The following is a 27534-nucleotide window of genomic DNA, read 5'->3' as shown; positions in this document are numbered from 1 at the left end:
TTGATATGTCTACAGAAAAATTTCAATTAGAAACTGCAGCATTGACCTGCTTTAAGTGTAAAATGGTTCTGGGGCCAGTCAGAGACTGACCCTTACTGAAGACCTGCATTTATAGTAAGAACTGCTATAGCAATATACACTTTTTTGGCTAGAAAACAAGACATGTATGTACATAATTTAGGGACCTGTGCCGATCACACTTATTGGGCAAGCAAATCAAAACATTCATAAAAGTTTATGATAATGCTTCATTGAAGCATTAATTATGTCTCTTGAGGACAGCACTACCATATGAATTTACATGTTTATCGTAACTCATTTATGACTTAGTTAAAAATATCAGCATGTTAAAGCAAACTTGTTGCACCATAATAATTATTTACTTTTTTTAAAGATTTTACTGGATATTGGTGTTTACTTTGTTTATTAACTGTTTATTAACTGTAAAAGCATTTTTGGAGACTCGCTGAAGGATGTTTTAGCAGTGTCATAACTACTTCCTGATTCATTGGAAATTATTTTTCATGCACCTTATCTGTCTTACAAACATGGCACTGTTATTGAATGTTTTTCATGTTGAACATCATCTTGAATGCTTATCACCTTGAATGTGTCATCTATGCACCATATAGCTATTAATTTTGATCTTTTATTCTAACCAGTTTTTATACGAGTGCATTTTATATTAATTAATATAATTTATATTAATATTAAATGAATTTATTTGGTTCCTTTTTTCATTTCAAAGCTCTGTCATATGAAAAATATGGAGAGGAACTGCCTATTCTATGCTGTTGTAGTACTTTAGTAGTATCTAACTGCTAACCCGAAAAATCCACACTGACCTTTGACATCGACAATAACACTTCACTTGGTGTGTAACGGGCCAGAATATCCTTAAAGTTTTGACAAGAGCTGTATCAATCCTAATTTTTGGCAGACTAAAACCCACACAGTGGGTTCATCCCCTAATTACTCACATTTCCACCTCCAGGGACATGCTTGATATTGTCTCTGGAGCCACACCTAGACTGAACATTAGACAAGTCGATCTTCTTAATAGGAATTTGCACCTGCAAGAGGCAGAGGGAGGGCGAGAGAGTGTTATCCTTCAATCAAGCCAATGCACCCAGGTTACTGGGGCTGCTAGGGGTGGGGGAATCCCTGTCCTACTGGAACTGTGTTGCTCTCTAGTCTGGATGCCATATGGGCCATTTAATGCTATTAAATTCAATGGTCCAGTTGTTCCACAATGTAGGAGGGTCTTTGAATCAAACTTAATCAATGGTCAGAGCTGAACTCTCTGGGAGAAGGCTTGTAGGATTAGGTATTAGGTATGGTATTACACCTGCATATTGTATTTGAGCATTTTGTTTCACCTCAGATCTTAATTACTTTATTGAAGACGCAGTGTACTACAGAAATCAAATCGCCTTTGCTTTCTGACAACAGCTGCTAGTTTATCTGAGGTTGCATACTCCTGAGTGCTCCACCGTATGTGATTTTATTGTGTTCAATCTGCAGCGTATGGCTTAGAATGTGTAAAGCTCTATCCAGGAATGGGTTGATGATCAACACTGTTGGAAGACTCACAACCACAAATTTCATCCCCTAGTTACTCACATTTCCACCTCCAGGGACATGCTTGATATTGTCTTTGGAGCCACACCTAGACTGAACATTACCAAAGTCCATCTTCTTTTCAAGTATTTGCACCTGAAAGAGGCAGAGGCAGGAGGAGACGGTGTTATCCTTCAAAGCAACCCCAAGCAGCAATGCTGCAGTCAGAACCTTGCTTCTCAGGGCAACAGAGTTTCAACGTGCTGCAAACCGTCTGAGGTATTACACGTGACAGTATTCAAGAGTGCCGTCCATCCGATGACAGTAATTCCTTCTATTCCATACCCCCAGATGAAAACTGGAGGGGAGAAAATGGGGAGAAACCCTCCTGTTAAATTTATGTTGACAGATGTTGTATGCGTGGACAGCACTGCACATTGCACACTGTGTCTTAACGCACTGACGTGACTAGCCACATTTAAGACCAGCCACATGTGTAGAGTTCAGAGTTGGACACAGATTAGAGCTTCGGACTGATGCCCTTCGCAGTAGGGCTGAAAGCGTAAGACGCCAGCGTGAGGTGGCGGTCAACACGGCAGACAGGATGAGGCCAGAACGAGAGATGCTCTTACCCGGCCGCCTCCAGGCTGGTGCTTGATGTTGTCGATGGAGCCAATCTTCGACTTGACGTTCTTCAGGTCTGGCATGGGGACCAGCGGAGCGGGCGTGCGGCTCTTCAGGGAACCGGGGGACTTTGGTGGGGTGCGTACCACCGCCACCTTCTTCACCTCCTTGCTGGCCACAGCCAGCGGCTGCCCCGGGGTACGGCTGGATGGGGATTTGGGCGTGCTGGGGCTGCTGTACCCGCTGCGCTCCGGGGTCTTGGGGGAATCTGCATAGAGGGAATACCACGGCTAATGCAAACCCACAGCGCCCATACCATTTTTGTCACTGGAAGGTGTTTGACTGACGGCTCACCCATAAGGTGGAGGGCAATCTACACCTCTTTTGAAATGGCTTCTTTACCTTTGCCATTTTTTGCAGCTCCAGGCTTCTTTTCCTTGGAGGCAGCTGTATAACACAAAAGTACCAAAAATGAGACACAGATAGTAGTTCACATTTAGGGCTTGTACCCTGCCAAATTTCCCTAGCCTCTCAACATGTGCTTTTCATTTTGCTTCTGTTGGTTTAAGTTGAAAAATACAACCCCTAGTTACACTGCGTATGTCAGCTGCACAAAAGAACAAGCTGGCTGGTAATATTCAAGTATTCTGAATGTACCTGTTTGAGTGGGAGCCTTGGCAGGGATTTTGGTCCCACCTGCCTGAGGTCTAGCACCACTCGGAGTCTTTCCATCACCAGCCTGAAAATACAAACAAAACACTTCAGGTGACACTTTGGCAAATACCACAAGATTGAATTCCTCCTCTTTTTATTTCAGTTACAAGTGAAATTCTAGATTTAAGTAAAATTCAGGAATCATGTTTATCATCATTAATACATGTTTAGGCACTATATGTAGACACTATATGTAGAACCTAAAACGAAGCAGGTTTGTACATGGGGGTATCTTTACTTTTTGCATCCCACCCATACTGGCTGTGCAGAGGTGGTCCAAATGATTACGAAAGGTATACAAGTCACTGAGTAATTCAATGACCATGTCTTACTTTCTTCACTTATCTTTTCCTCAACAAAACAGTAGCAATAATGTGTGGGAACTGGAGATGGGGTCATTTCCGTGTTAATTACGTATGAATTGGACAATCTTTATAGAAAAACGGGGGCTTTCAATTCTTTCGTTCCTTCTCACAAGAAGGAACACAGAGAGTAAAGACTAACACATATGACATATGCCAATATGACTTTGTAAAAAGCTCAGCAGGGAATAGAAAGAGTGTCTGGACAAACAGTATAATTTTGACCAACTCCTATCGAGTTGTTTCTTTTTAACATCCATAGCTTTAAACCTACAAGAAAAAGCTACACAGTAAGCAGTCTACTTTTGTTAATGAAGCCTAGCCCAAGCCTTTGATGTCACTGGAGGTGAAAAGTATAAAGTAGAGAAAGGAACAGAGTCAGTGCAAAGCATACAGAGGGCAGGGCAATTAAAGCTTTAAGGTGCAGGGGAGAGCAGTCCTGGATTGACTAGAGCACAGGTCTTCCAGAGCGCTGGAGGTCAGGCCTGTGTCAGACTTACCCTTTGCCTGGTGGCCCCAGCTCCTGCAGTGCTGGGTTTAGTGGGCACTGAGGGCCTGCTAGTGGAGGACCCAGGTGTGTTGGAAGCCGGGGTTTTTTTCGAGGGGGCTGCTGTTACTGAGGAGGGACGTTTTGGGGTGGAAGTGGGTCTAGCTTTGGCAGATGTTGTTTTGGGTGTCTTTACGTCAAAGGAAAAAAAATTTAACATAAAACAAAGCAACAAAGGCAGTTTCAAAACAGTAATGAGGATGGGACTGAATTGATACTGTGAAAGGTAAGGTAGTAGTTGCTACAGAATCTTTCCAATACTGTGGGGAACAAAACAGTCAGTTGAAGATTGTAAAAAATAAAGATGGGCTGACTGGGATAAATTTCAAATGCATATCTTGAAAAAGACCAAATTTCATGAAGGATAACAAATCTAGCATACTTCTAACAAGAGAAATAATTGAAAAAAACATATAAATGCAACTAAATTATAGTGCAAAGCAATTCTAAAAATGTATGCAAGAATAAGAGTTTTGGACGAAAGCTGTGTCTATTGCAAATGCACAGCTGTTCCTCCCAGCGTTCTTCCTGAAGGTTTAAGGGTTATAAGAAGAGCACATACATAGGGCTTGGAACTAATAATATGGCTGTAAATCTGAGTAATGCCAACAGAAGACCCTAAACATAGTACCTCCGTACTTTACAACCCAAGCACTCTCTGCTTGTTGCTGTCTAGCAAGGGGAAGTGTTACAGGAGGGGGGGGCATGGTTAAGCAGGGCAAATGTCAGTGATCAAGGTGATTTGTCTGACACACAGCTTAGTCTTGTTTGGCGGTTTCTATTAACTTCCTGAGACTGAACAATGATAAATGGTGCATGGGGTGTTTTCAACTGACTTTACTTCAAATTTGTTGTTGATCTGGGCAGTCTTGACTTGGTTGGTTCTTGAGTTAAAAACTGAGGAGACCTAGCCAACTCTAACACATCTGTAACAAACAGCCAACAAAAAAGACTTCACTAGCGTTTGTCCCAAGAAGAGTCACCTACCTTCTTGTCAGCATCAGCCTCTTTCTCACCACCAGCCTTGGTTTTAGCTGCAAGAGAAAAGCAGAGGGAGAACAGTTACAATTTTCAAAAGTCAAATATTTATTTCAAAATAAAAGTGCCTGTTTCAAACCAAACCATTATCGGACATAGACCATGTATTGCCTACTTTAGGTATTTTCTGCTGTATGGAGAACAATCCTTCTTAAGATAAAAACAAAGGACTGAATTCAAGTTCCAAATTATTCTTGCTTTTGTAGAGGACTGATTGGAGCTGTGTTTGAAGTTAACGATGGTGCCAGTTCTGTTGCATCCAGGGTAAAGAGGGTTTTTGATCCAGAGAATGACCCATTTGTGTTGTATAAAGAGTTATGAAACCATTTATCCTGACATGGTGCATATTGCAAAGGTACAAAAAGAAATTTTGCAGTGAAAACTAACTTGAAAATAGTTTCATTATAAAACCTTATTTGAAATTATTTGTGGCTACAACAATTTAACACTTTTCGTTAAATTGTTTAGTTGTTAGAATCAGACTTCCTTTGTTGGGAGAAATCTCCAGACATGTGCTGTGATTAACCTTAGTTTTTCTCTTGGGGCATGAGGAATTGATCAAACGTGGTTTGATTATGTAAACTGTGCCCTTTGGAGTGCATCAATGCTATACTTCTGAGAGAAACCAAAGTGTCATTTATTTTGCCATCATCAATTGCTCAACCAGATGCATGCTGAAGCAAGAGGAATGCAATCCTCCAACCTACCCTTGCATACAGCCAACAGCTTTTTTCACATGACTAGTCACACAGTGTAGCAGAGTGAAGTTGGTGCTCATTAAAGGATAGGTATTATTCCACTCACATAATCTGAACAACTCATAGCTGCCTGATGAATCGCAGGGTGCCTGAGAGTGATGAGACAAGAAGACCCTAGCCGATCTACCCAGCCCTATCCCTCGTGAAATGTTCTGCTGCTGTGGGCTTCCAGGTCATTGTCAGCAGATGACACGGCTGGTTCCACACCCTACACTCACAGTACTCAGCCTACACAGATGAGCTCCTTGACTGAGCCACTCAGGAGCCCTTACACAGATGTTTTTATTATGCCTGAAATTACTGGTGCCTTACCAGGAGGAAGATGACTGTTCTCCAGACACCCAGGCCATAGGCTGCTGCCTTGCTGACTGAACCAATCCAAAGGCCATAAAACTCAACATTTCTTACTATATGATACCCTTAAGTCATGTTGGTGCACAAGCTCCTAGCAAACATGCAGCACTTCTGGAAGTAGGGGATCAGGTCTTGATTTTTTTTGTCAATCGAGAGTGCTGTAGAATCGCCTATTATTAATGCATCTGGGCCTGAGCAGGCCAGAGTGACACAGCCATATTGTTGGGACTAGCTTTACTCCTTTAATCCAGTTACACTCTGAATAATTCATATACATGGGAATTGTTGAAAGCCTTCTTGATTTTAAAACGCAAAAGCAGGCATATACCTCTTCTCTTCAAAAGAACTAACATTTTGCTTGATGCAGAAGTGCTTACCACAAACTGTCTGTGTACTACTGATAAGAAAAAACTGCAACAGAATATTACAGGCTATTTTATGATGCGGGTATCTTATTTGCATATAGCAGACTTTGACATCCTCTGACACAGCTTGAAATTCAAAGACTTGTTAACTTGTTTCCTCCTTCTGTGACATTTCGGACATTTTACACACAATCTTCTGCACATTTTAATATGGGAGAATATCATATTCAGGCAGGTAATTTAAAAACACTAAAAAGTCTGTTCATCTCACAAAAAATGTCAATCGATAATTTAGCAGAGCTACCATTTGTAAAATTCTATGGCTTCATAAGCATCATTTTGGTTAGCACTGTGTAGTGTCTACATACAGTGGACATATTTATCCATAGATTCCTTCAATTAAGAACAGGCAGCCACAGCTTGCAGTCAGATTTTCAGGATTGTGTGGTACAGTAGAGGATCCTATGGGGGGTTTGTGTTAGTGAAGAAAAGTCAGTGGCCCAATACAACACTGGCACAATGGAAGTGATGTGAAACACACACACACACACATGCACAGTGACATGCACATAGGGACTGTAAAATGCTGCCAGCAAAATAACATTTTGGCCATGTGTAAATCACACACAAAGAAAAGCAGAGACACAAACAACAGACACAAAGAGATAGAGAAGGGACAGGAACAAAGTTGAAAAGTAAAGTCAAAAACTGTGGCTAAAAGCAGTCCATTTCCTCAGCCGAACACGTTCACTTGCAGTGCGCGCTTTTCAGAAAGGGTGCTGCTCAGCTTACCTAAGTTGCTTTGGGGGGAAAAAAAGAAATTGTGAAAGAAACAAGAGAGGGGGGAGTCGACAGGGGATTGACGGACAGAAACAAAAACAGACCTTTGACCTGAGCGACTGGAACATTTGATTTTCTGCCCAGGGGAGTGTCTTTTTGGGGGGCTTTCTGTAATTTAGCAGCCATCTTGGGGGTGGAAGCAGCCATTGCCAAGGTGGGAGCTGTCCCGTCAGGGGCCTCGCCAACATCGGCTTCGCCGATGACCCCTGCAGTTTGTGCGTCCTTCATGGCTGCCTTATCCGTGGTCTCCATGTACCTGTATACACTCCCTTGTGCTCCATTCTCAGGCTCTACGGGTTCCTCTAGCTGACTTGGTTCATTGTCCAGCGTGGGAGTGGTCTCTTCACTTTGACGTGAAAGCTGTCCTCTCTCAGTCTCCTCCTCCATCTGGACCCCCAGCTGACGTTGAGCGCTCGGTGACAGATCTTGCATCTCATGAGGTGGGGTGCAAGGGGCTGAGGGAGACCTCGACTCAACACGGCCAGAATCAGGGCTCTTGCTACCTGGGGGTGTCTTGTCGGATCCGTTTTCCCACCCAGTCAGGAAATCCTGTCCAGCTTGTGCATGAGGCTCTGTGTAATCAAAAGAGAGTCCACGCTTTCTGGCTTCCTCTGGAGAGAGAGGAACATCGTGGGTGGAGGCTCCGTCCTCCCCCTCCAAGCTCCTCTGTCCCACGGATGACAGGTCCTCCACAACGGCACTGCGAACCAGGGATGATGCCGGCTGGTAAGGTCTTGCAGCCCCATCGGGGCTTACCGCAACAGGCATCCCCTCTTTGTGGGCTGACAGCAGAGTCCCCCTGTTTCCCAGAGCACACTCCACTTCTTCCTCTTCTTCTTCCTCTGAACTGCTCAGAATGTGACCAGCAGAGAGCTTGCTAGAGTCTCTCAGTTCCCGCTCATACTTCTTAGACCCGGGTGCTTCTGGACACAGAAGTGCATGCTTATCCTCCCCAGCAAGGTCCAGAGCACTGGGGCTTATGGACGTCCCGCACGGGCTCACTGACCCAGTGTCCGTGGGAATGAAGATGCCCGCAGAAATCTCCTCTGGTTTTTGAAAAGCAGAATAATCATGATATCCACAGTGTGACTGTGGGTTACTAGCATTCATGTCCCTTTTCTCACACTGAACGCAGATCATCAAAAGCAAAGAAGAGAAGAAAGGAACCGAACACAAAACAGGCATATACAGGGCCGGAGCACAACACAAAGGACGAACAAAACAAAATGATTTGCTGGCCTCCATTGAGAATACCCAAAAAAAGCAATATTTGTCTTTCGTATATTTGCAGTACAGTGCACGCAGGCAGGGCAGGCTCATAGGAAGCACTGTCTACTGATTTCACATCTCCATCACACGTGAAGCTTTGTCATTAGCTTCCCTGTGTAGCCTCAAAATCAGTAAACTGCTTCCACAATGAGCCAGAGGGGTATGCCAATCTTAAATTTGGTTCATAAACACAACACATCAAAATAAAGAAACTAATAAATATATCAGAATGAAATTTGATAAACATAAAATAAATACAGCATGAACAAAACTATACAATTCCTACTTGACACAGTACTCACAAATGGTTGTCCTATTTTATTTAATTAAGGCTTCAAAAGTATATGAAAATGAATTGTAATGGCAATGACTCAGCGCTATATGAACTGAATTGTCCAGTTTTACAGTATGCTTTTGGGCAGAGAGATCACATTTTGGTGTTTGGTGGGCTCAACGTTGATCATTCTACAAAATGTCTACTCCAAGGCCCACTCCTGTTCACTTAAAACAGTGTCAGTGTGTTTTGACACATTGATTGCAGAAAGATTACCTTTTATGGAGAACTTTAGCACAGCTCTGTGTCATGCAGATCTGTGCATCAAAACCCCACTTTAAATCCTCTAAACTAAATCCTTTAAACTACAATTGCATCTCACAGTATATGATATAGTCATGGTGCACTGGGTAGTATTTCAACAAAATGTGAGGCAATGAATGTAAGGCAATCTCTTCTGCCACAGATCATGGCCAGATTAAAGTGTACATTTTGTGTATGATATATTTATACAATGTGATAACATTTTCAATCTCATACAATCAAACTCATACAATCTTACATCCAACCAAATTTGCTCCACTGGTTTGATTGAAAGAATGAATTTCAAGGGACATAAAATGTGGTTAAATGTGGTTATTTATGACAATTTACATTCTATGTGTTTTATTTACCAAAAGCTTAACAGATAAATCTGTGTGTGACTGATTAAGATTCCCAATAAATTTCCCAGCCATACCTTTTCCTGTTGGAGAGGGGGCAGCAGCACTTCCAGGACCTCCAGCCACTACTCGAGAACCACAGGGTGACATCACAGAGGGAGAAAAGGGAACACCAAGGTATCAGACCTGCTATTTGCCAGGGATACACAGCAATATACACACGGCAACCTGCATTTCTCCAAGCGGGTTTACATCAATAATCTCCATTGATGCAGCTTTAAGCTCCTTGCAAGCAACCCAACTGAAGTGAGAAAACATATGAGCATGCTCTTCATAGAGGTTTAACGGATTTATGACATCACTATCTGTTGAAGGAAGAAAACACAGATGCTGAAGGCAAAAGGCTTTGAAAAGTTTTTTTTTTGTATCACTTCACTCATTTATTGCTGTATGAAGATACTTCAGATCTTTGAAGCCTTCTGAAATTCGTATGACGTGACAGGCAATGGAATGTGAAGGACAGAGTATATTTATCAATTTAAAATGCATGATTCATATTTAAAGGAAAGGCTTGAAGAATTGGAAAAGGAAAGGTTTTATGAATAGGAGATGTCCTTTCAGTAAAGTCTAATTTGCATTGTTAAGTGAGGCAGCTTATTCATAATTCAGGAACTGCTATCCTCTAAGTGTTGTGTGTGAGAGCAACCATTAAGCATAGCCATCTGAAGCCCCTCTGAGTACCATGATGCTGTTTGAAATGACCACAGTGCCAATAGCGGTTAGTGCATAATTGCATCAGACCAGAAGTCCCTGCATGCAAGTACTGCAAGCAGAGTCAAATGCAACCAGCGCTATCGCTACACTTTACATCTGAGCCCAGCACTCCTCCTAACCTGGTATTTCTTCAGGAGTTTCAACTCTGTTCTCTGTTACAGGGATGTCGACCGTGACCGAGGCATCTGTTAAAAGGATAATGTGAACCTTTGAACTGTGCTCTGTCCCCTTTCACATTTCAAAAACCTCACTGAAAGGACAGAGGGGGAGCGGAGAGATACATAACATTGACCAAATCCCATATCCCACACACTGGACTCTGCATGGAACAAGCAATTTGTGACCAGAGAAAGGTTAATGCTTTTCTACCTTTCAACGACTCTTCTACTGAAGTATCAATAGTCAGAGCTCAGAGCACTGCTGTCAAACACTTCATCCTCAAATGAATCAAGGCCTTTCATGCCTGTCTGCCTTTTGGGATATAACAAACACTTTTTCATGTTGTGACTAGAATAGCTAAATTGACTCTGAGGAAAAGCTGGTTTTATGATTTCTTTCTCTTGTATTTTTTTTCTTTTTTTTTCTTGTAGTAAATGATAGCACTAAAAATTCCTACTGTCACAGTCGGAAGATCAATCTCAATATATAATTTACTGTGAGGCAGGAAAAGTTTGCATCTCTGCAATTGAGGATTACGAAGACAGAAGTGCTCTGATGTTGTGTTCCTGGTCTGTTATTTCAAGAAAGTGACACTGAGAGTGAAGGGGAGAACCCCAGGAAATCCATAAATCAAAGCAAAATCAAACAAGCAGCAAAAAAAGAGCTCTGTGTGCACCGATGATTAAGCAAACTGAAAAGGCAGAAGAATCATTAGTCTGTGATGTGGGAAGCACTTGACAATCTGGACAATTAAGCAGCAGCCGCAGATCAGCTTGAAGAGTTACAGCAATATTAAACTCAAACCAGTCAATGTAAAATAAACAAATGGTGGTAGAATTCACATAAACAGCAAAAAAAGATACAACATAGAAGAATAGAAAATAGTTAAATTCTCTTTGGTATCAAGATCAACACAAAGCAAAACCTCAACCGAGAAGCAAAAGCCAGTTAGTCAAAAGGAGGCGTACCCATTTGCACCTCCTCACCAGAGGGGGCAGTCTCAAGCTCAGCAACCTCAGGCACCGGCTCCTCTGTGGTCTCCTTTGGTGAAGGTTCCTGTGAGTCTACTATAAAACAATATATAAAGCAATCTTTCAGGTAGAAGGCGATGCGATTAACAGCTTGCACTGGAATCCTTGTGTTGGCCGCAGATTAGTGGTATCCGAGGTCAACAGTTGTAGTACAAGTTAGGAAAGGAAACACACAGTGATAGATCACAAATCCACATACTTTTGCATCCAGCATTGGTATTATTTTTAGACATCTCTCTCAGCGCTCTCTTCCATATACTGCATCATCAGCCTTTTTCTGTGATATAGAAAAAAAACTACAATGCTCACAGGACGTTCCAAGACAATACATGCACTGGTTCCACGGCACTAACAAGCAAGGTGACTGCCAGAGCAAATTGTAAATGGAAAACGAAGTTGTCTTTCATTATCTTGCAGCTTATTTCCTGTCTTGGCTAACACCGTCGTGCCAAGAACTGCGTGGTGGTGTTCTAAATCCCGGCTTAACGTGAACCTGCTGACCAGCGCAGTTCCTGCTGTCGCCAGTGATGCTGGAGCAGAGCCTGAAGCTCATGCGCACGGCACACGCTGCCGCACAACATCCCTCTGCCCTCCCCCTGACCTCACTTCACTCACACGCCTACCTCGTCCGCCTCAAGCACGCGATTAAAAATACCTGCTCATTTCCCCATCACCTCTTTATCAAGGTGTAGACCCATAATGACGATTAATATATACTGATTTTCAAAACATTATTCCTTCCAATAATTTGAATGGTTGGGTCCATGACACATTTCTGTGGTTTTTCCAAGTTTTCACACAAAATGGCAAAACAGTGAAGCTTTTCTATACTAGGGGGCAGCTACTGAAGATGGCTACGTGTCTGCCTAACCAAGAGTGGGATATACTCACTATCTGTGGCCCAGTCGATACACCTGCCGTTGAATTCTGTGGAGGGGAGTGATTTGTGCTTCGTGCCTGTGTGGGGGATCATGGGGAGAGCGAAGGGGGAAAAGGAGCGCACTAGAGAGGGCTGTAAACTGGGAAACGCTAGGCTACGCACTACGCTCAGGGCAGCATCATCACAAGAGGCAGGGGTGAGAAAAGAATGTTACTATTGTGGCATACATATAACTTAAACAGTACTCATTGAGTGGAGGCTCACAGAGGCACATGAGTGCATACAATGAACGCTGTCCCCTTTTACAGACAAACACGATCCCAACAGGCACTATACATGGCTGCTGCACACTGCACCCTTTTGCTCTCTCGTGACATTACAACTGTTGTGAAAACCTTACAGAAGCTGCCAGTCATGCATAAATGGATTTAGCTTGATTTCAATGCTGTTTAATGTCCTTTATTACAGCTTGGCGAAATCCCAGAGTTGCAGAACACAAGAGAACGTTTGTGCCACCTCAGTTTCTGGATTATCACTGTTTCAATCTAGAGCAACCGATTTGAGAATAACACTGCTGTCAGTCTGGCAACTCAACATTTTTTGAAATGTAATTGATTTTTAATCCCTCTGTTCAGTGCTATATTTCATGGTGTATTTACTCATGTTAACATGAAGAAAATAAAGTTAATTCCTGTACCTTGGGGGGGGGGGGCAAAAATGTCAAACATTTCACAGAACTTTAAGCACAAAATATTTGGTGAAAGCTTCTGTGTTGTCCCTTTATGTGACATCTGCAAGTGACACCTTTGTTTATTAATATATCTGTTTAAGAATCATTCCAGTCAAACCTTCTCCCGATGGAATCAGTTGCTGAACAGCATTCACTATTATTATACCACTTAGTTACAATGTTGACAGTTCATTCTCGGTTCGCACACAAATGTCATGTTCTTGGCGGTTTAGTCTCTTCTGTCTGTGTGGTACTGAAAATCAGAGAGACAGACAAAGAGAGAGAGAGAGAGAGAGGGAGCTACAGATATAGGTATTATGTAAGGAGGTTGAAAGCCTGAGTGGTCATCTACAGACAGAGGGGGTGACCCAGATGCCTGGATTACAGAGAGTGCAGCTCCAGTCAGGAACTGATGGCCATTCAAACAAGACTTGTTTTTCATACAGAATGATTAAAACAAAGAACAATAAAATGCTATTGCTGCTGCCATTGCCACTGTTCATTGCAGCTTTTACAACAGATGATTCACAAATAGCCTGGGAGTATTTCACAAAGCTCTGCATTTCACGTAATCTATAACCTTTTGCTCTGTGAAAAAGACTTCTGCATGTCCATTGACCTCAAAAAGACACAAGCAGTCATCCAGCATATGCCCCTGTCAGCATCCCAGAGAGCCATGTTGCTGGAACACAGTATTCTGTGCTGTCAAATGACAACTGTGAGGTTTCTATATTTCTCTCATACCAGGAGAGGCCACTGTGAATATCTCTGGCCATAAACACAATGTTTTGAGTTCATCTGAGTGTTGTCAAGTACTTTTTGTAGTACAAGCGTTTTTGTTAATTGTTCATTAGTGTTTTATTCATTAAAAACACTTGTTCCTGATTTCTAAGATCTTAACAAAATCAGATCCTGTATTAACAAGAACTCCTGAAGCTTCTAATATAAAAAGCCTTTTACAATTCATCTTTCCACGCTGTTAGTAACCCTATTTTTAAGACATCCAAAGACCTAATATTATGTGTGACTAAGAACACAACAAGGCTACAGATGAATGCTGGCCTTGAACATAATACACTGATGTGGATGAATACTGGGGCACTGTGAGTTGACTGCCAGAGACTGGTCATCACTAAGGAGACCACAGGAGTGATGGTTGAAAGTTTAAGGAGTTCCTCTGTTATTTGTACCAAGGCTAGTTACACACAATTATGGCCAACTGAATATTCCAAAAAACAACAACTGAATGTTACCCAAAAATCATCATTACTTCCGTCATCAAACTGATGAAATCAGTTGGAATTTGTCTCAGTCCCTTTGACAGTCAAGCTATGTTTTGTTTGGAAAATGCTTTGTATCAACATAAATATGTCTCAGCTTGATATCCTATCCAATCTGTTTTTTCAGTTGCTCATTTGAAATGAAACAAGCATTTTATTCTCATGTTTTAAAGATTCCATCTGTTAATGTCATGGATCCATGACTTCTGTGAAAAACCTGAGAGCTCATTTAAGTTCCATCATTCAGCCAGTTTTTACAGCAATCCAATGGCTGAGTCACTTTTCAGGGTGATCACTGACCTTTCATAGAGCTGTCTCCAGGTACTATATGTGCAGACGGCACCCCATTCTGCCTGACCTCCTGTCGGAAGGGCACCTGGTCCCCCTGTTGCAGGTCCTTGATGTTCACTTCAGCCATAGCAGCAGCCATGGTGTCCCCAGAATAGCTGTTGGGGGTTGAGTTCATGAGGTCCTGGTGTTGATCCATCGTGAGACAATTTCAGGCTGTAAAAGATAAGTACTCCATGTTAGTGAATCTACAAGGCACACAACTTGTTTTAAACACACACTGGCAGTCCAGAGTGGAAACCGCAGTAGTAGGTCAAAAGCTCACACAGCTAAAGAATCTCAATTATCCAGGCAAAGTGAGAGTAATCAATATCTACATTCTTTGTTCTTAAGTAGTCTGCCTTTCACTGTCCAGGCCACAATGCCTGGTCAGGGGTCAGTATCGTGGCAACAGTTGGTTAGTGTAGGGGTTTTCAGTGACTCTACTTCCTTCCACAAGCCAAGCAGTCACCAGCTGAAGGTAACAGATACTGCCCTAGTGAAAACCTGGTTATTTATACACTAAAACATATAGGCCCAGGTTACGGTTACAGGCCTACAGACAAAAATAGTACAGTAGGCAAATGTGTTTCCCATCCTCACTCAGTGTGTACTACTTCACATAGAGCAAGAGGTCTACTCATGTGTTCTCATTTAAACCATAACTTTGAAGTACATTTAAGCTATTTTTATTGTCAAGTGTGCAAAGAATGTTCCAGCATGCATGCTGCACCTCCAAGAGTTGTTTTCATGCTAAACATGCTCATTGGATCTTGCCTCCTTTGTAACTGGTTGTTTCATTAATGGGGGCTGGGGTCACATGCACGCACTGTGTGACGTTGCAGCATATTAACAACAGGAGACTTCCTATGCCTTTGTTCTCTGGAAATGGTTCCTCTGAAGATATATGCACTATGCGGATGTTTGTCATGACTGGCATATACTGTGTTTCTTCTTTAACTGCAAATGCCCTATACACAACCATTCTAAGTGGAGCCTCAACTGTGTCAGTGCTTATTTGTGGGTCTGCATGTCGGTGCAGGAGCACGTGTCCCTTTCCCTATCTGGCTTGCATTTCTAAGCTTGTGCAGATGCCGCATTGGGCTTCTTCTCTAGTGCACATCCTGTTGTTACGGAAGAGTGATTCATCCGGCCGTATCGATTCAAAAAACTACTCACAGGATTGAGTTTCAAGTTGCTGACAGCGTGTGTGGTAACAGTTCGTTCCTCAAGCTACTGCATCAGCTAGCAGGGTGGCATAATTTTGTGGTTTGTGTGTACTTCCGCATTCAATAGCACACAGTCACAAAAGCAGTTAAACAGCATACAGTCCAGGGGGACTATTGAAGATAATGAGTCCCACTGAAACACAGACATCCATTAATGGACACAGGTGTCTGGCTCTTGTGAGTACACACCATATAGGCTACACTCAGACCCTTTACAAGCTCAACAAAGGAATAAAGCTCCTATTTAGCCAAATACAGCTGACTAACTAATGCAACTGGCTGAGAAAAAGGCAAAATATGACCTGTCAAAGCAAAGCATGAATCTACTGTAATGCCAGCACAGCACTTACTGTTTATGCAAGGGGTGTGTCATGGAAAGACCATATCAGAGCAAGAAATTTCATTTCTGAAAGATAATGTAGGTTTTCAACTTTTTTAAAAACAATCTTGTCTTCTATGTTTAAAATCAAAGGTCCCTCTTGGTGACCCAAACATGCTCATTCAAACAGCAGAGCCTGACAGAATCAAGCTGCATAGTTCCCAGCTGCAGGTGAAGCATAATGTGTATTTCCAAACCCATGCCTGTCAAACCTCACACACGTCACTACAGGAGCAAATTAGGGGAGAGAAGCAGCACCTCCCAAAGCACAACTGTCTGAAGAAGCACACCAATGGACAGATTACACTCAAGCCCAGGTTCAATTTAAAAACTGCATGCTTTGTCCATAACATCAAGCAATGCACTTTTTTGTTGTTTTTTTTTTTTGTTTCTGGAGTTTTCATTTAGGTTCATGAGACCATGTAAGAACCTATGACAACACTTGCTCAAGTTTGCTACTTACAGTTAAAGACAGAGTGAACCGTGATTAGACTGAACCCTGGTCCTCACTGTCATTGGAGGAGGGAAGAGAGAGAGCCATACTGTGTAAATCACCTGCCAGCTGTAACAGCTCATCTGAGCAGATTAGAATTACAAGAAGGGATGGCATGTCGAGATGAGATGGAAACTCCAGGGTGGTTTGACGAGTCAACGATTTGGACACTTAATATGCATGATTTGGACCTAGAGTTCACCTCGTCGGTGCAGCTGAAAAGTTTTGCCAGCTCAGTTCATTCCTACACAGGTTAGCGGCTGCCAGCTTGTTTATTCTTTAAATGAGCAGGGAAACCTCTGACATTAATTCTGTAAGGAGCTCATTTTGAGCTCCTGATCGCAGTAATTATTGAATCATTTGCCAGGTTTGGTAACGTGGTCATGTAAGACCTTGATTTACTTGTAAAGAGTGAGGAGTTATGCTGTGTCATTGGAATAAGCTCAGAGGGCAACACTGGTGAATGCATGTGAACTTCATACAAAGAGGATTATAAACTTGATTTTATACTTTATTTAACCCCAGCCATCTGTCTGCAGTTCCACCAACAACAGCCCCAAAATTGCTCTCTCCCTATGTCTCTGTCTATTCCCCTTCCCTGCTCCCTTCCTCTCTCCCCCTCTCTATTTCCTACTCCTTCACCCTGCCTCTCTCACTCTCTCTCCCTTTTGTCTCAGGTAATGCACGTGGAGGCCCGAGGTAAAGCCTGAAGGAAATCTCCTCTGAGCATGTGGCCAGGGCTGTTCATTCTGACGCAGTGTCTGCTTCACAATGAAGGCTGCCAGGCCTTCTTGTATTCAATCCGCCCACAAAGAGAATGCATTTCCTCTGCCAGCCTGGGTGACAGCCATCACATAATCACACAAATTACAGAGTGGGCTCGGCAAGTTTGAGGAATTCTGAGTCTAACCTCTGTTGAGGCAAGCGACGGAGAATTCAATATGAATGCAGTTTGAGGTTACCAATCTGTTGGCTTTGGACAAATCATATGGATCATATTTTGAGGCCACTATTGAATCGAGGTTTCAGGACCAGGACTATTCCTCAACAGCAAAAGATTCAATACTTCAAATTTTTTCTTTTCTTTTCTTTTTTTTTTCTTTTTTTGGACATTTCTGTCTCTTGATAATTATTCCTGATTTTTTTTTTAAAACACCACGGTACATTTCTTCAGGGACAATATGGGCCTCTTCTCTGCAGCATCCCATACTACTGCTTCTACTGGATCCCTTTGGAGTCACTGTGTTCTTTCCTGGCAGATCTATTCATCCCGTTATTTTTACCCAAACAAGAGGAGACATCAGCACAACTGCAGCTGTCTGTATGGACTTTGCCAAAATCAGAAGAAACAAACAAAGCACTGACTTGTGTCCTTCCGTCCCCTTTTGAGGACTAGTATAGCAGAGATTAAAACTAAGGGCAAGGGCAGATTCGAGGCCTGATGAATGTGGCTGTAGCTACAGTGTGGACTGAAGTGGGGATGGAAAAGCGCCTGGCCCATGCCACTTTGACTGGCTGGGGCCCCCTGAGACCACACATTGTTCCATTAACATTCATTAGCAATTTTTGCAGTATATGGAGCCTGGAGAGCTGGGCAGGGCCTGCCTCCACTCTGAGAAATCAATGAGAGCCTGGCACTCTCTCTCCTCCTGAGCACAAGACCCAGAGAGAGAGAGAGAGAGAGAGTGAGAGAGAGAGAGAGAGAGAGAGAGAGAGAGAGAGAGAGAGAGAGAGAGAGAGAGAGAGAGAGAAAGAGCTATCTCTGGAGGGCAACATGTGCATGCGCAGACTCAGACAGGCAGCCATGGCTGTAGGAGTGGCATGATGCAGCAGATTGGAGAGGGAACGAGAGAGAGGAACCCATCTTCTGTCTTCCTATTTAGCTGTGTCAGATTCAGCCTGACTCCCGCCCCCCTGCCTAGATCTGAAGGCTGAGGAATGAAGCAGACAGCTTTTCGCCATCAGCTCATTGGTTTGCAACTGCAAATTAATTCTGCTTGCACTCCCTTCCTCTCAGTGGAGAGACACAATATCCTCAAGACAAACATATATAAGAGGCTAAACAGACATGACAAGGCCTATATAAAAATGTCAAGGGCTCTGAGTAGACAGTATGCCACAAATGCATTCAGAATTAAGGGGCTGCATTTTAATGTGGGGGTTGTGTGGAGCTCTCCTGCTTGACAGCAGCAAAGGCACTGAAGTGAAATGGGAGGAGCTGTCTAGCCTGGCCGTGTTTGACCTACGCCAGGTGAACCGGCAAGCCTCCAGATTCTGTCCATTTGGATAAAGAGCCATCTGGACCCCTGTGTCTTTGCTCCTGATCTCATTTGTCCTGCTGTAAAATCAGGGTCTCCGATACCCCTGGTAAAATGGCTCCCTGCCTGCCCCCTACCTCCATGAAAATGCCAGTGACTACCAGTGTCTGTCTGCCACTGTGCCCGAGGGACACTGCTGTCTGCCTGGGGGACCCTCCGGAGAGACCGCAATCTTCTATTGTTTCTTTTCCAGTGGTCATAATTTTGTTTTTTTTTTGTTTTTTCTCACACCAATGGGAATGTGTTTATTTAGAGCTGCTGGACACTCTGAGAAAATGGTGATGTTATAGTTTGAATATAAAGCCTGTCCTTGGGCAAGCACATTTGTGATGGTGGTAGTTTTGTCTCTCAACATTTACATACACTGTACAGCAAGCTAGTACCTCTACCAATGCATGAAGACTAAAGCAGGATTTGAGCTACATTCCTTTTTGACCTGTTTAATGGTTAAACTAAAGGGACTCCAGAATATGCACCTCCAGTTACAAAGGACCATAAGCCATTTTAAATAAAATTGAAAAATAATGACATATCAACAGAATTCAAAGGGTTTGCTCCAATAGCAAAGAGGTAAGGCCCAGATTACTTGGACAGGGGCACCTTTATAAATTTATTGCCACTAAGCAGCTAGCATGCACAGATCGAGCCACTGGGGAGGGATTGAGTGAAAGAAGAGAGCAAGAACAAAGAACATCAGACTCCATAGGACCAAATGGAACAACGGGAAGCCCTACCCAAACTATTCCACATCCAAGCTAGCAGCACAACACCCTGCCAAACTGAAGCACAACCTTACCCCTCAGACAGGTCACTTTCAGACTCTCAGATTCAACTGCCACTGATGGCAGCAGACTCGCCCTGGTGTCTCACAGTGTAAAGGGTTTGTTCGTTTTCATTCATCTGACGCACGCTGCCTTTTACAGCCTGCACCCGTCCCCAACACAGCATCCCCTGTCCTCGCAGACACATTGACTCCAATGTCAAACAAAGATACATTTATGCATGGTGCCACAGAGGCCCAACTTCATTTAACAGGGAAGGCAGCACCAGCCTTTTGATTATTAAATGTAGGGGCAAGATTAAAATGATATTTGGATGTTTTTCCTGATGTAAGTTACATTTCATTTCTGAGCATCTGAGACCAGTCCTCCTTTAGGGGTACTGAATGGTACCCTTTTGTGTGGTGTCCCTTGGGGATGATTATTGGCAGACAGGGTGCTGTGAGTGGTGATTCTTTGGCCTTTGCTGGAATTTCAGAGAGGGGAGAAGGCACAAAGAAAACGTCAGCAACTCTAGTCCCCGGGTGTAGTCCGTGAGAATGCGGACTTGGCAGAAGAAGTGCTAGCTGATGAGAAAACCCACCAATGGCGAGGGGATGGGTGGGGAGGTCACTTCAGAAGGAACTCTGACAAATGTATTTACATGGCACCAGGGACATCCTAGAGGATGTGGCCAGGCATTGTTTCGCATAATTATTATCCGCCCTGTGCCCTGCATTCCAGAAGGTGAAGATGTGGACTGTTCTGCTGCTATAGAGGGTGGTGCAGAGCACAGAGCATCCATGGAGTAATCAGTAAGAGTAAGCAGACCTGACCCCTGCACCTGTGCTCTGCCAAGACCAGAACACAAACATACACCCAAACTCATGCATCTATGCATCATTAGCACTAGCACCTCTACTGTACTCTGACAATAGTCATTCTAACAATGCAAATCCTATTTTTGCCAATAAACCAACCAAACAGCCTAATGAAGTTGAATATTATCAGTAGAATTCATGAATTAGGTGGGCCTTTATTTTTTTTACAGAGTACTGAACTCTGTATTTCATCTGCAGTCAACACAGCTAGCATAAACCAGTCTTTATTTTGACCACCAACGCTTGTTGTTCACAGCAGTGATTACAATGCAACATGAACACTGAGTCATCCAAACCGATAGGGATGACATTACCCCAAATGTATGCAAATCCATTTCCACAGTGCCGTGGGTCACCACTGTATATTGGACCCATTTCTGTTTCTGTTGTTGAAATCAACTCTTAGCAATCACAATCAAATTGTACTCAAGGGATTAAGAATGGATTGTGAGGTGCAGTGTGTTTTCATCACAGGCCAGCAGGATGGTCACATTTGTCTGTCGACTGCTAAAACACCTCATGGGAAATGTGCTGTAATATCAACTAGCCTGGGACTAGGGATCAGACATTGTTGTTGGCCATCACATGAATAAATAAAGCCCCACAGTTCTAGGCTTGAAAATGACTCACCCAAATGCATAATTTCAGTCCATTTTATCTCAGTAGGGAGTAGCCAAGGCATTTCTAATTAGTAATACCACATTAAGCAGTGTATGTTACAAGCTGCTACTGATTAAGCAAAAATTCTAAAGCATGTTTAGACACCTTATTCTTGTCTCTTGACTGCTTTGTAAAAAAGGAGCTACTGGCTATAACTTTCTGATCAGGGTTCACATGTGCCATATAGGCTATATACAGTATGTGTATGTGCGTATATATATATATAGGTAGTGGACCTCAGTATGTGTATATGTGTGATTTTTATGAATGGAAGTGCAACTGTGTAGTTACAATTTAGAGTTGGTTATCACAGCACTATATGGTACGTGGTTAGTTTTGTTCCGTTATGTATCATATGTATTATCGTTTGCGCAGATGCACTACATGCATCTTATATTCCTACTTCTTAAGTCGCTCTGCTAAATGATGAGCATATACACAGAAATATTGCCTCAGATATTACTTCTTGCAATTACCTCATCTTGACAGCTTGCCATATGACAAGAACGAATTCAATTAAAACATCAACAGTACCCTGCATTTCCAGCTTCACATCTGACTTCAAATGATCTGAGCATGAACTAGAATGACTCATCATTGCATTAGCTTAACCAGTGGCTTTTTCCCGTGTGAGGTCAGCCATACTCATTGTGACCCTCTGTTTAGGAGGACTGCTGTGAATCGTGGCCTTGGAGCATTCAGTTCCACCCTTTAAAAGCAGCCTGTCACTTGGAATAGGCCCGGAACAAACCCAACATCCATCTTAAAAATAATTTCACCCAGGGCTCCGGTTATGCAACACCCATTCATAGTATCCAGCCCAGCTGGCTATTTCCAGGCGGTCATCAGCCCCTCACAAAAATAACAAAACCTTTTAGACAGGCTGGAACCGGTGACACTCAGTGACCCAAGCCAGTGAAAGGTAAGGGAGAGAAAATGCTGTCGCTTTGTGTTAAAGGGCACATGTCAAGCTGCAGCATGTCTCAAACAGTGCCAAAGCCTGCTTCATCAAAAAAAATATATAAATATGCGCACACCCCTTAGGTTAGGTTAATACAATGAGGCTCAGCTGAAACATGCTATGTTGTGGCTAAGAACAACAAAGTGTGGGGGTTAGGAATAATGATTCCTGCAGTAACAACAGAGAAATGAAGGCAGGTGAGAGAGGTCCATGGTGCACTATGGCCTGTGGTGGAAGCGGCACTCTGATAGGACTCTGGGCTACACGTGCATGGCGCTGAGAGTCCTGGATGCTCTCTTCATGGTCGACTGCCACTGTGGCTGACCTAGTTTTCTCCATCCTGTGATGCAACATGACTTCATCAGCGCACTCTCTACCTCAGTCTCTGGACATGGATGGCGAGTGTTGTATTATTACAGACAGAGAATGAGACAGTGTGCAGCCACTAAGTGCAATTTCTTCTGGGATTTCTTCTGGGATGTGCACAAAATTGAGTAAGCAGGCAAAACATCTGGATTAACGGATATGTACTGTGAGGTTGTTTTGGCCAGCTGAGGCCTCTCTTAGGATATATGGTCAGGAACAAATTTTGCATGTGCTTTTGCTAATCTCCCAGGTTTTTTCCACAGAAAAAGCTAAGAAACCCATTTCATGCAACCTCATATAACGTAGGCCTAAAGTTGACCCCTGGTTTGAAAATGCATTCTTTTTCTTCTGTTGTGTTTTGCAGTAAGACCTGCCTTAAGCTTCAGCAATCCTGCCAAGCGTATGACAGTATCTGGCAGCAGTGTCCGACAACTGCACTTCACATGTCATCCACTGGGCAATAAACTGTGTTTATCAGCTAACTGAGAACCAGTCCGAAATGATGCCCTCGTAAGACCGCTCATCTGTGAAAGGAACAATGGGCAAATGCACAGAACAAAAAAAGGTCTGCATTTCTTGCATTAACAGTTAAAGCCTGGGGTCTGAATGGAGGTCAAGGAACAAAGAAGTGAACTAAAAGGTGTTTCTATAGTGTGACCTTACTGCACCTCAGATCACCTCTGCGGCACCATCTGATCTATGCCTGAAACCTAAGAGCTCCTCACATTTGCAGAAGAAAGTGTGACAGTTGCCTGGTTGCACACAGTGACATCACTGAGGCAGCAGTACAGTATTAGGACATACAGGAGTCAAAGTAGACTTGAGATACTGCATGATGTACAAGCATACATTTGACCTTGGTACAGGAGGAGTGCATTTTTAAGACAAGCATACACCAATGGAAATTTGATGTGAGCTTTGTTCAGGCTAGGGGTGGCATTCTTCAATTTTGAACACATACTGTATGACAATAAGGTTCCAGAGATTAAAGTCATTAGTCCCAATTATCAGATTTATATATTATAAATTATATATCTTTATCATGTTTTTTTTTTTTTTTTTTGGTAGTAGCACAAGCCCGGTGTAGGGTTTTCAAAGGCATAATCATATTTGTGGTGAACTGTCTGCAGTGTCCTTGTGCAAAATGTGAAATTCTGTCATTGGAATGGAAGCAGAATTGGTCTGAAATGGTGGAGCTGGATGCCTCAATGACATCATATGTAGCTGTGATCTAGTTTGCACCACTACAAGCTACAAAATATGAGCTCCATATATGACTGCCATTGTAATAAGCAGAAGGCCTCCATCAGCGCTCATAATTAGCCATATACCGGACATAATTAGCCACACAAACACAAAAGAATGAAATCTGTATTGCCCTTTTTTCAAGGGAGCTGCTGATCACAGTGGTAAACGCCTCAATAAAAAAGAAAGATGGCTTCCATGTCATCCTTTTTCGCTGTGTGGTAGAATACAATGTGCTGAGGACATGCACCAGTCTTAAAAGGTGATCTGCTCACTGCATGTGGATAGCACTTCACAAAGTAAGCAATTTGCTTCACTCCATTATAGAACATGAGGCCTCTAATATGATTAAAGCACTACATCCTCTTGCAGTTCAAAAAAATGCACATCTGTTGCACATCCACAACCCACATCAGTTATGCAGCTACATAATCAGACTGAATACATAATTACCTTATAGCAAAGCAATAATGTACTCTAGAAATGTTACCTTGTTTCCACTGGTTTCATTCAAACCAGAAAGAGGTTGTTTTTAATAGTTTTTAATACACAGCTATCATGAGTACAGTAAAGGGTTAGGCTTGCTTATCCAATTAGATTTTGAAACAGTGTTGGGAAGCCCCCTAAATGGTCAGTTTAATTAACTTAGTGTACATCAAATTATGTCTGATTACATTACATGGGCTGAGGCTGCCAGCTTCATTGGACATTAGGGCAGAGATCTTTGGCTGTGTAGCAGCTTGTTTTTGCAAATTTGTTGCAGCTTTTTCAAGGCCACTGCAGAACATTTGTGTCACGATTTAAGACAAAAGAATGTGTTATGTGGATGACCTGAATCCAACATGTTCTTGGTCACAGATTTAGAGAAATGATTTTCAAAAATGTTTTTTTTTTTCCTTCCTCTTCTTTTTCATGTAGTTATATATTCCACTAGTGTAGGTTCAACTTCAGTTGACTGTTTCGTTCTCTCTCTCTGCCACATATTTTAAAATGCTTGATGTATAACCTGAATGTTTAATGTGTGACCTCTTAAATGTGCTCATTAATCTAATGGAAAGACTATTAAAATTTGTTATTTGTTTGCTTTATTGTGTTGAATTAAAAAAACATTACATCTACATTACATCAATTTTGAAATGATTTACCTCTACAGCATTGGCAGTGTTTGGATATTTTTAATTATTCAGATTTTAAATTGCAACAATTCTTTCATGAATTTACAGAAAATATTAGGCTGCATGACTCATTTTTAATCCCTGAATTCCCAAAGATGTGTTTTTAAGAATTAAATATTGAAAGTGAACAAAACACTCAGTAAAGAACACCAAAACACTACCAGTCCCTACCTTACAACAGGTGAGCACTGAATGGTATGGTTCTTTGTCTTGCCACCTGCACAGATGCTGGCAGCAAAATATTCATAGACTCCAAATGACAAAACTACTGTATAAATCAAGTAAGGCTAGTCTTCCTCTGCAAGAAGAGACACTAGTGCTGATAAATTCATTACAAAAAAAAGTGTGCAGATGAGATGGGAGGGGCAGCTGCTAAATTTTTACCAGTATATGGTAACCAGCAATAGCTAGTTTCTGTCTCTACAGCTGCTAATTTTACAAATGATTTCGATCACTCAACAATATTGTATTTAGGAAGACTTCCCAGACGACCTCGTCTAACCCGAATAACGCTCGTGCATTTACGAACATGCAGTAAGCCGAGTATTGACCGTGTTTCCTATGGCGTGTCTCTCCTACATCCTTGCTCCCTCTAAGCCACAGATAGGGAAAAGAGGTGTGTCCGTAATCCTAAATAGACGAGACAGCAATCCATGTTGGTCTGCACAGTATCAATTACAATAAACTGGAGTCAAAATCAATAAATTGCATTTTAGTTTTGTGTTCGTAGTGGGTTAACAGCAATTAACAGCAATGCGATTCTATGGCAAACTTAATTTCGTTTACATTCATGCATCTTGGCAATGCAGAAAAAGACATTTTACGTTTTAACTAATGAGGTTATGCATTTCATTTGTTATGTTAAAAATGAAAATCTGCTGCCTTAATTTTGTTTCGCTGCACACAGCAGTAGATCGTTAAAATGCTTTAACAATGTCGCCAATACTGAATTGGATGATTAGTGTATCATAGCAACAACACTGCAGTGACTCCCCGTCTCCGACATTGTACACAAAAAGAAATGGGGTCCGTGACATTTATGGCATACATTACATGTACAGGAGTTACCCTGATTCTATTGAAAAAAAAATACATTCCTATCTAACACAGATGCATTAACCATATCGCTTAATCCGGTTTAACCAAAACATATCATGCGTATAGAAACATGAGGAAATCATTTAAGATAAAAACTGAGCATATCGAACCACTACAGTAACACGCCTGGGTGTAGCCAACAACTGCAGGAGCTGTAGTCCACATCAGCACCATTCTTTGCGGAAAGCAAAACTGAAGAAATTGACGTTTTTACAACACATCGAAGAAAGCAGTCTTATAGCTGTGCACAACGTCTGAGATTTTCAAATGTCTCAATAAAACATATCGGGCGACTGAACCGACGCAAAAGCTGCGTTTCATTAGCCTATAGCGAAAACAGAGAATGGTCCAGAATGTTGGAAAATGCGTTACCGTTACTGCTATCCTGTTCCTTAACAAAGCCTATGTGCTCGCTCCCTCAAATCACACTGAACATGCCATTACAATGAATTTTGAAATTCACAGCATAGCGATTTTTCGAAATCTGCATAATTAATCCATAGGTGGTAAATCAGGAAAAGCATGCTTTAAAAACGCCTCAAACCACGGGGACAGGGTCCGTGCGACCAAAAAACGTTGAAAAGAAGATTGAAATTACCTCTGAAAGCTAGCTATCTATCTTTCAAGGTAGACTAGCCATGAAATATTAATCAAAATACTATATTTTATTTTAACCTTAGCCTTAGCATTTGCCAACGTGCAGTACGTAGTACTGCTGTATTAAATATATACGCCGATAAGGTAAATCGCCATTTATTTTTGACCGTTTAAGAGATGACGTTTCATGCTCTTGCTACAGCTAGTTTATCTGTCATGCACACAGCCAGGCCCAACCTCTCCCACTAAATGGGGAAATATTATACTGACATTACAAGCACGAAAGCCGATTTTAAATTCCGGCAATATAACTGAAGCTAAAAATGTGACACCTACCTCAATAGGGCGCTGTGAATGTTAGGTAAAGGTGAAATGACGTAAATCGGGATTTAGATAGTGCTAATGAGAAAGAAATTGGTATTATTTACCTGTGTGGCAGACAGTGTTATTGTCTCTCCAGCTGCAGTCGCTCACTGAACGCCCGGCCGAAGAGTGCAGTACGTTTGGAGGCGGAATGAGGGCGCTAGAAAACGAAGAGAGAACTGCGAACGGGGTTACACCTGAATATACAGTATTTAAATTACGTGGATATTATCATTTAATTAATTATCAATTTCACGATATGTCGGTGATCAAACATGACTTAAAAATGACTTAAAGTTGACGTAAATATCCTTAACTGTGTTAAAAACAATAATGATGAAAGAAAGGGGGAAATGTAGCGATTCTTTAAACTAATAAACTGTTTGCAGCTTCACACAATATGGTTTTGTCCTGGTTTTGGTCTTCTCCATGCTAATATGCATATGTGTGTGTGTGTGTGTGT

At 42.2% G+C, this 27534-nt stretch overlaps 1 protein-coding gene across 6 annotated transcripts in view; it reads right to left on the bottom strand.

Moving 5' to 3' along the window:
* Positions 1 to 27215, bottom strand: part of mapta (microtubule-associated protein tau a) — a 41123-nt gene extending 13908 nt beyond the window's left edge. Inside the window, exons 1-12 of one of the 6 annotated variants that reach the window (XM_036523643.1) lie at positions 27137 to 27215; positions 14522 to 14725; positions 11269 to 11367; positions 10261 to 10326; positions 9445 to 9492; positions 4795 to 4841; positions 3761 to 3937; positions 2842 to 2923; positions 2587 to 2631; positions 2193 to 2452; positions 1624 to 1716; positions 981 to 1073 (exon numbers count right to left, since the gene is read on the bottom strand). In XM_036523643.1, the coding sequence (XP_036379536.1) occupies positions 981 to 1073; positions 1624 to 1716; positions 2193 to 2452; positions 2587 to 2631; positions 2842 to 2923; positions 3761 to 3937; positions 4795 to 4841; positions 9445 to 9492; positions 10261 to 10326; positions 11269 to 11367; positions 14522 to 14708 (1197 nt within the window). In that variant the 5' untranslated portion in view covers positions 14709 to 14725; positions 27137 to 27215. The remainder of the gene's footprint in view (positions 1 to 980; positions 1074 to 1623; positions 1717 to 2192; positions 2453 to 2586; positions 2632 to 2841; positions 2924 to 3760; positions 3938 to 4794; positions 4842 to 9444; positions 9493 to 10260; positions 10327 to 11268; positions 11368 to 14521; positions 14726 to 27136) is intronic. The other 5 variants (XM_036523661.1, XM_036523653.1, XM_036523679.1 and 2 more) reach the window with 5 other exon arrangements.
* Positions 27216 to 27534: the final 319 nt, after the last annotated feature.

This window comes from Megalops cyprinoides, chromosome 1, assembly GCF_013368585.1.
Source record: "Megalops cyprinoides isolate fMegCyp1 chromosome 1, fMegCyp1.pri, whole genome shotgun sequence".
Taxonomy (NCBI): domain Eukaryota; kingdom Metazoa; phylum Chordata; class Actinopteri; order Elopiformes; family Megalopidae; genus Megalops; species Megalops cyprinoides.
The sequence above is the reverse complement of the archived record's forward strand: the minus strand, read 5'-3'. Positions and strand labels throughout refer to the sequence as shown.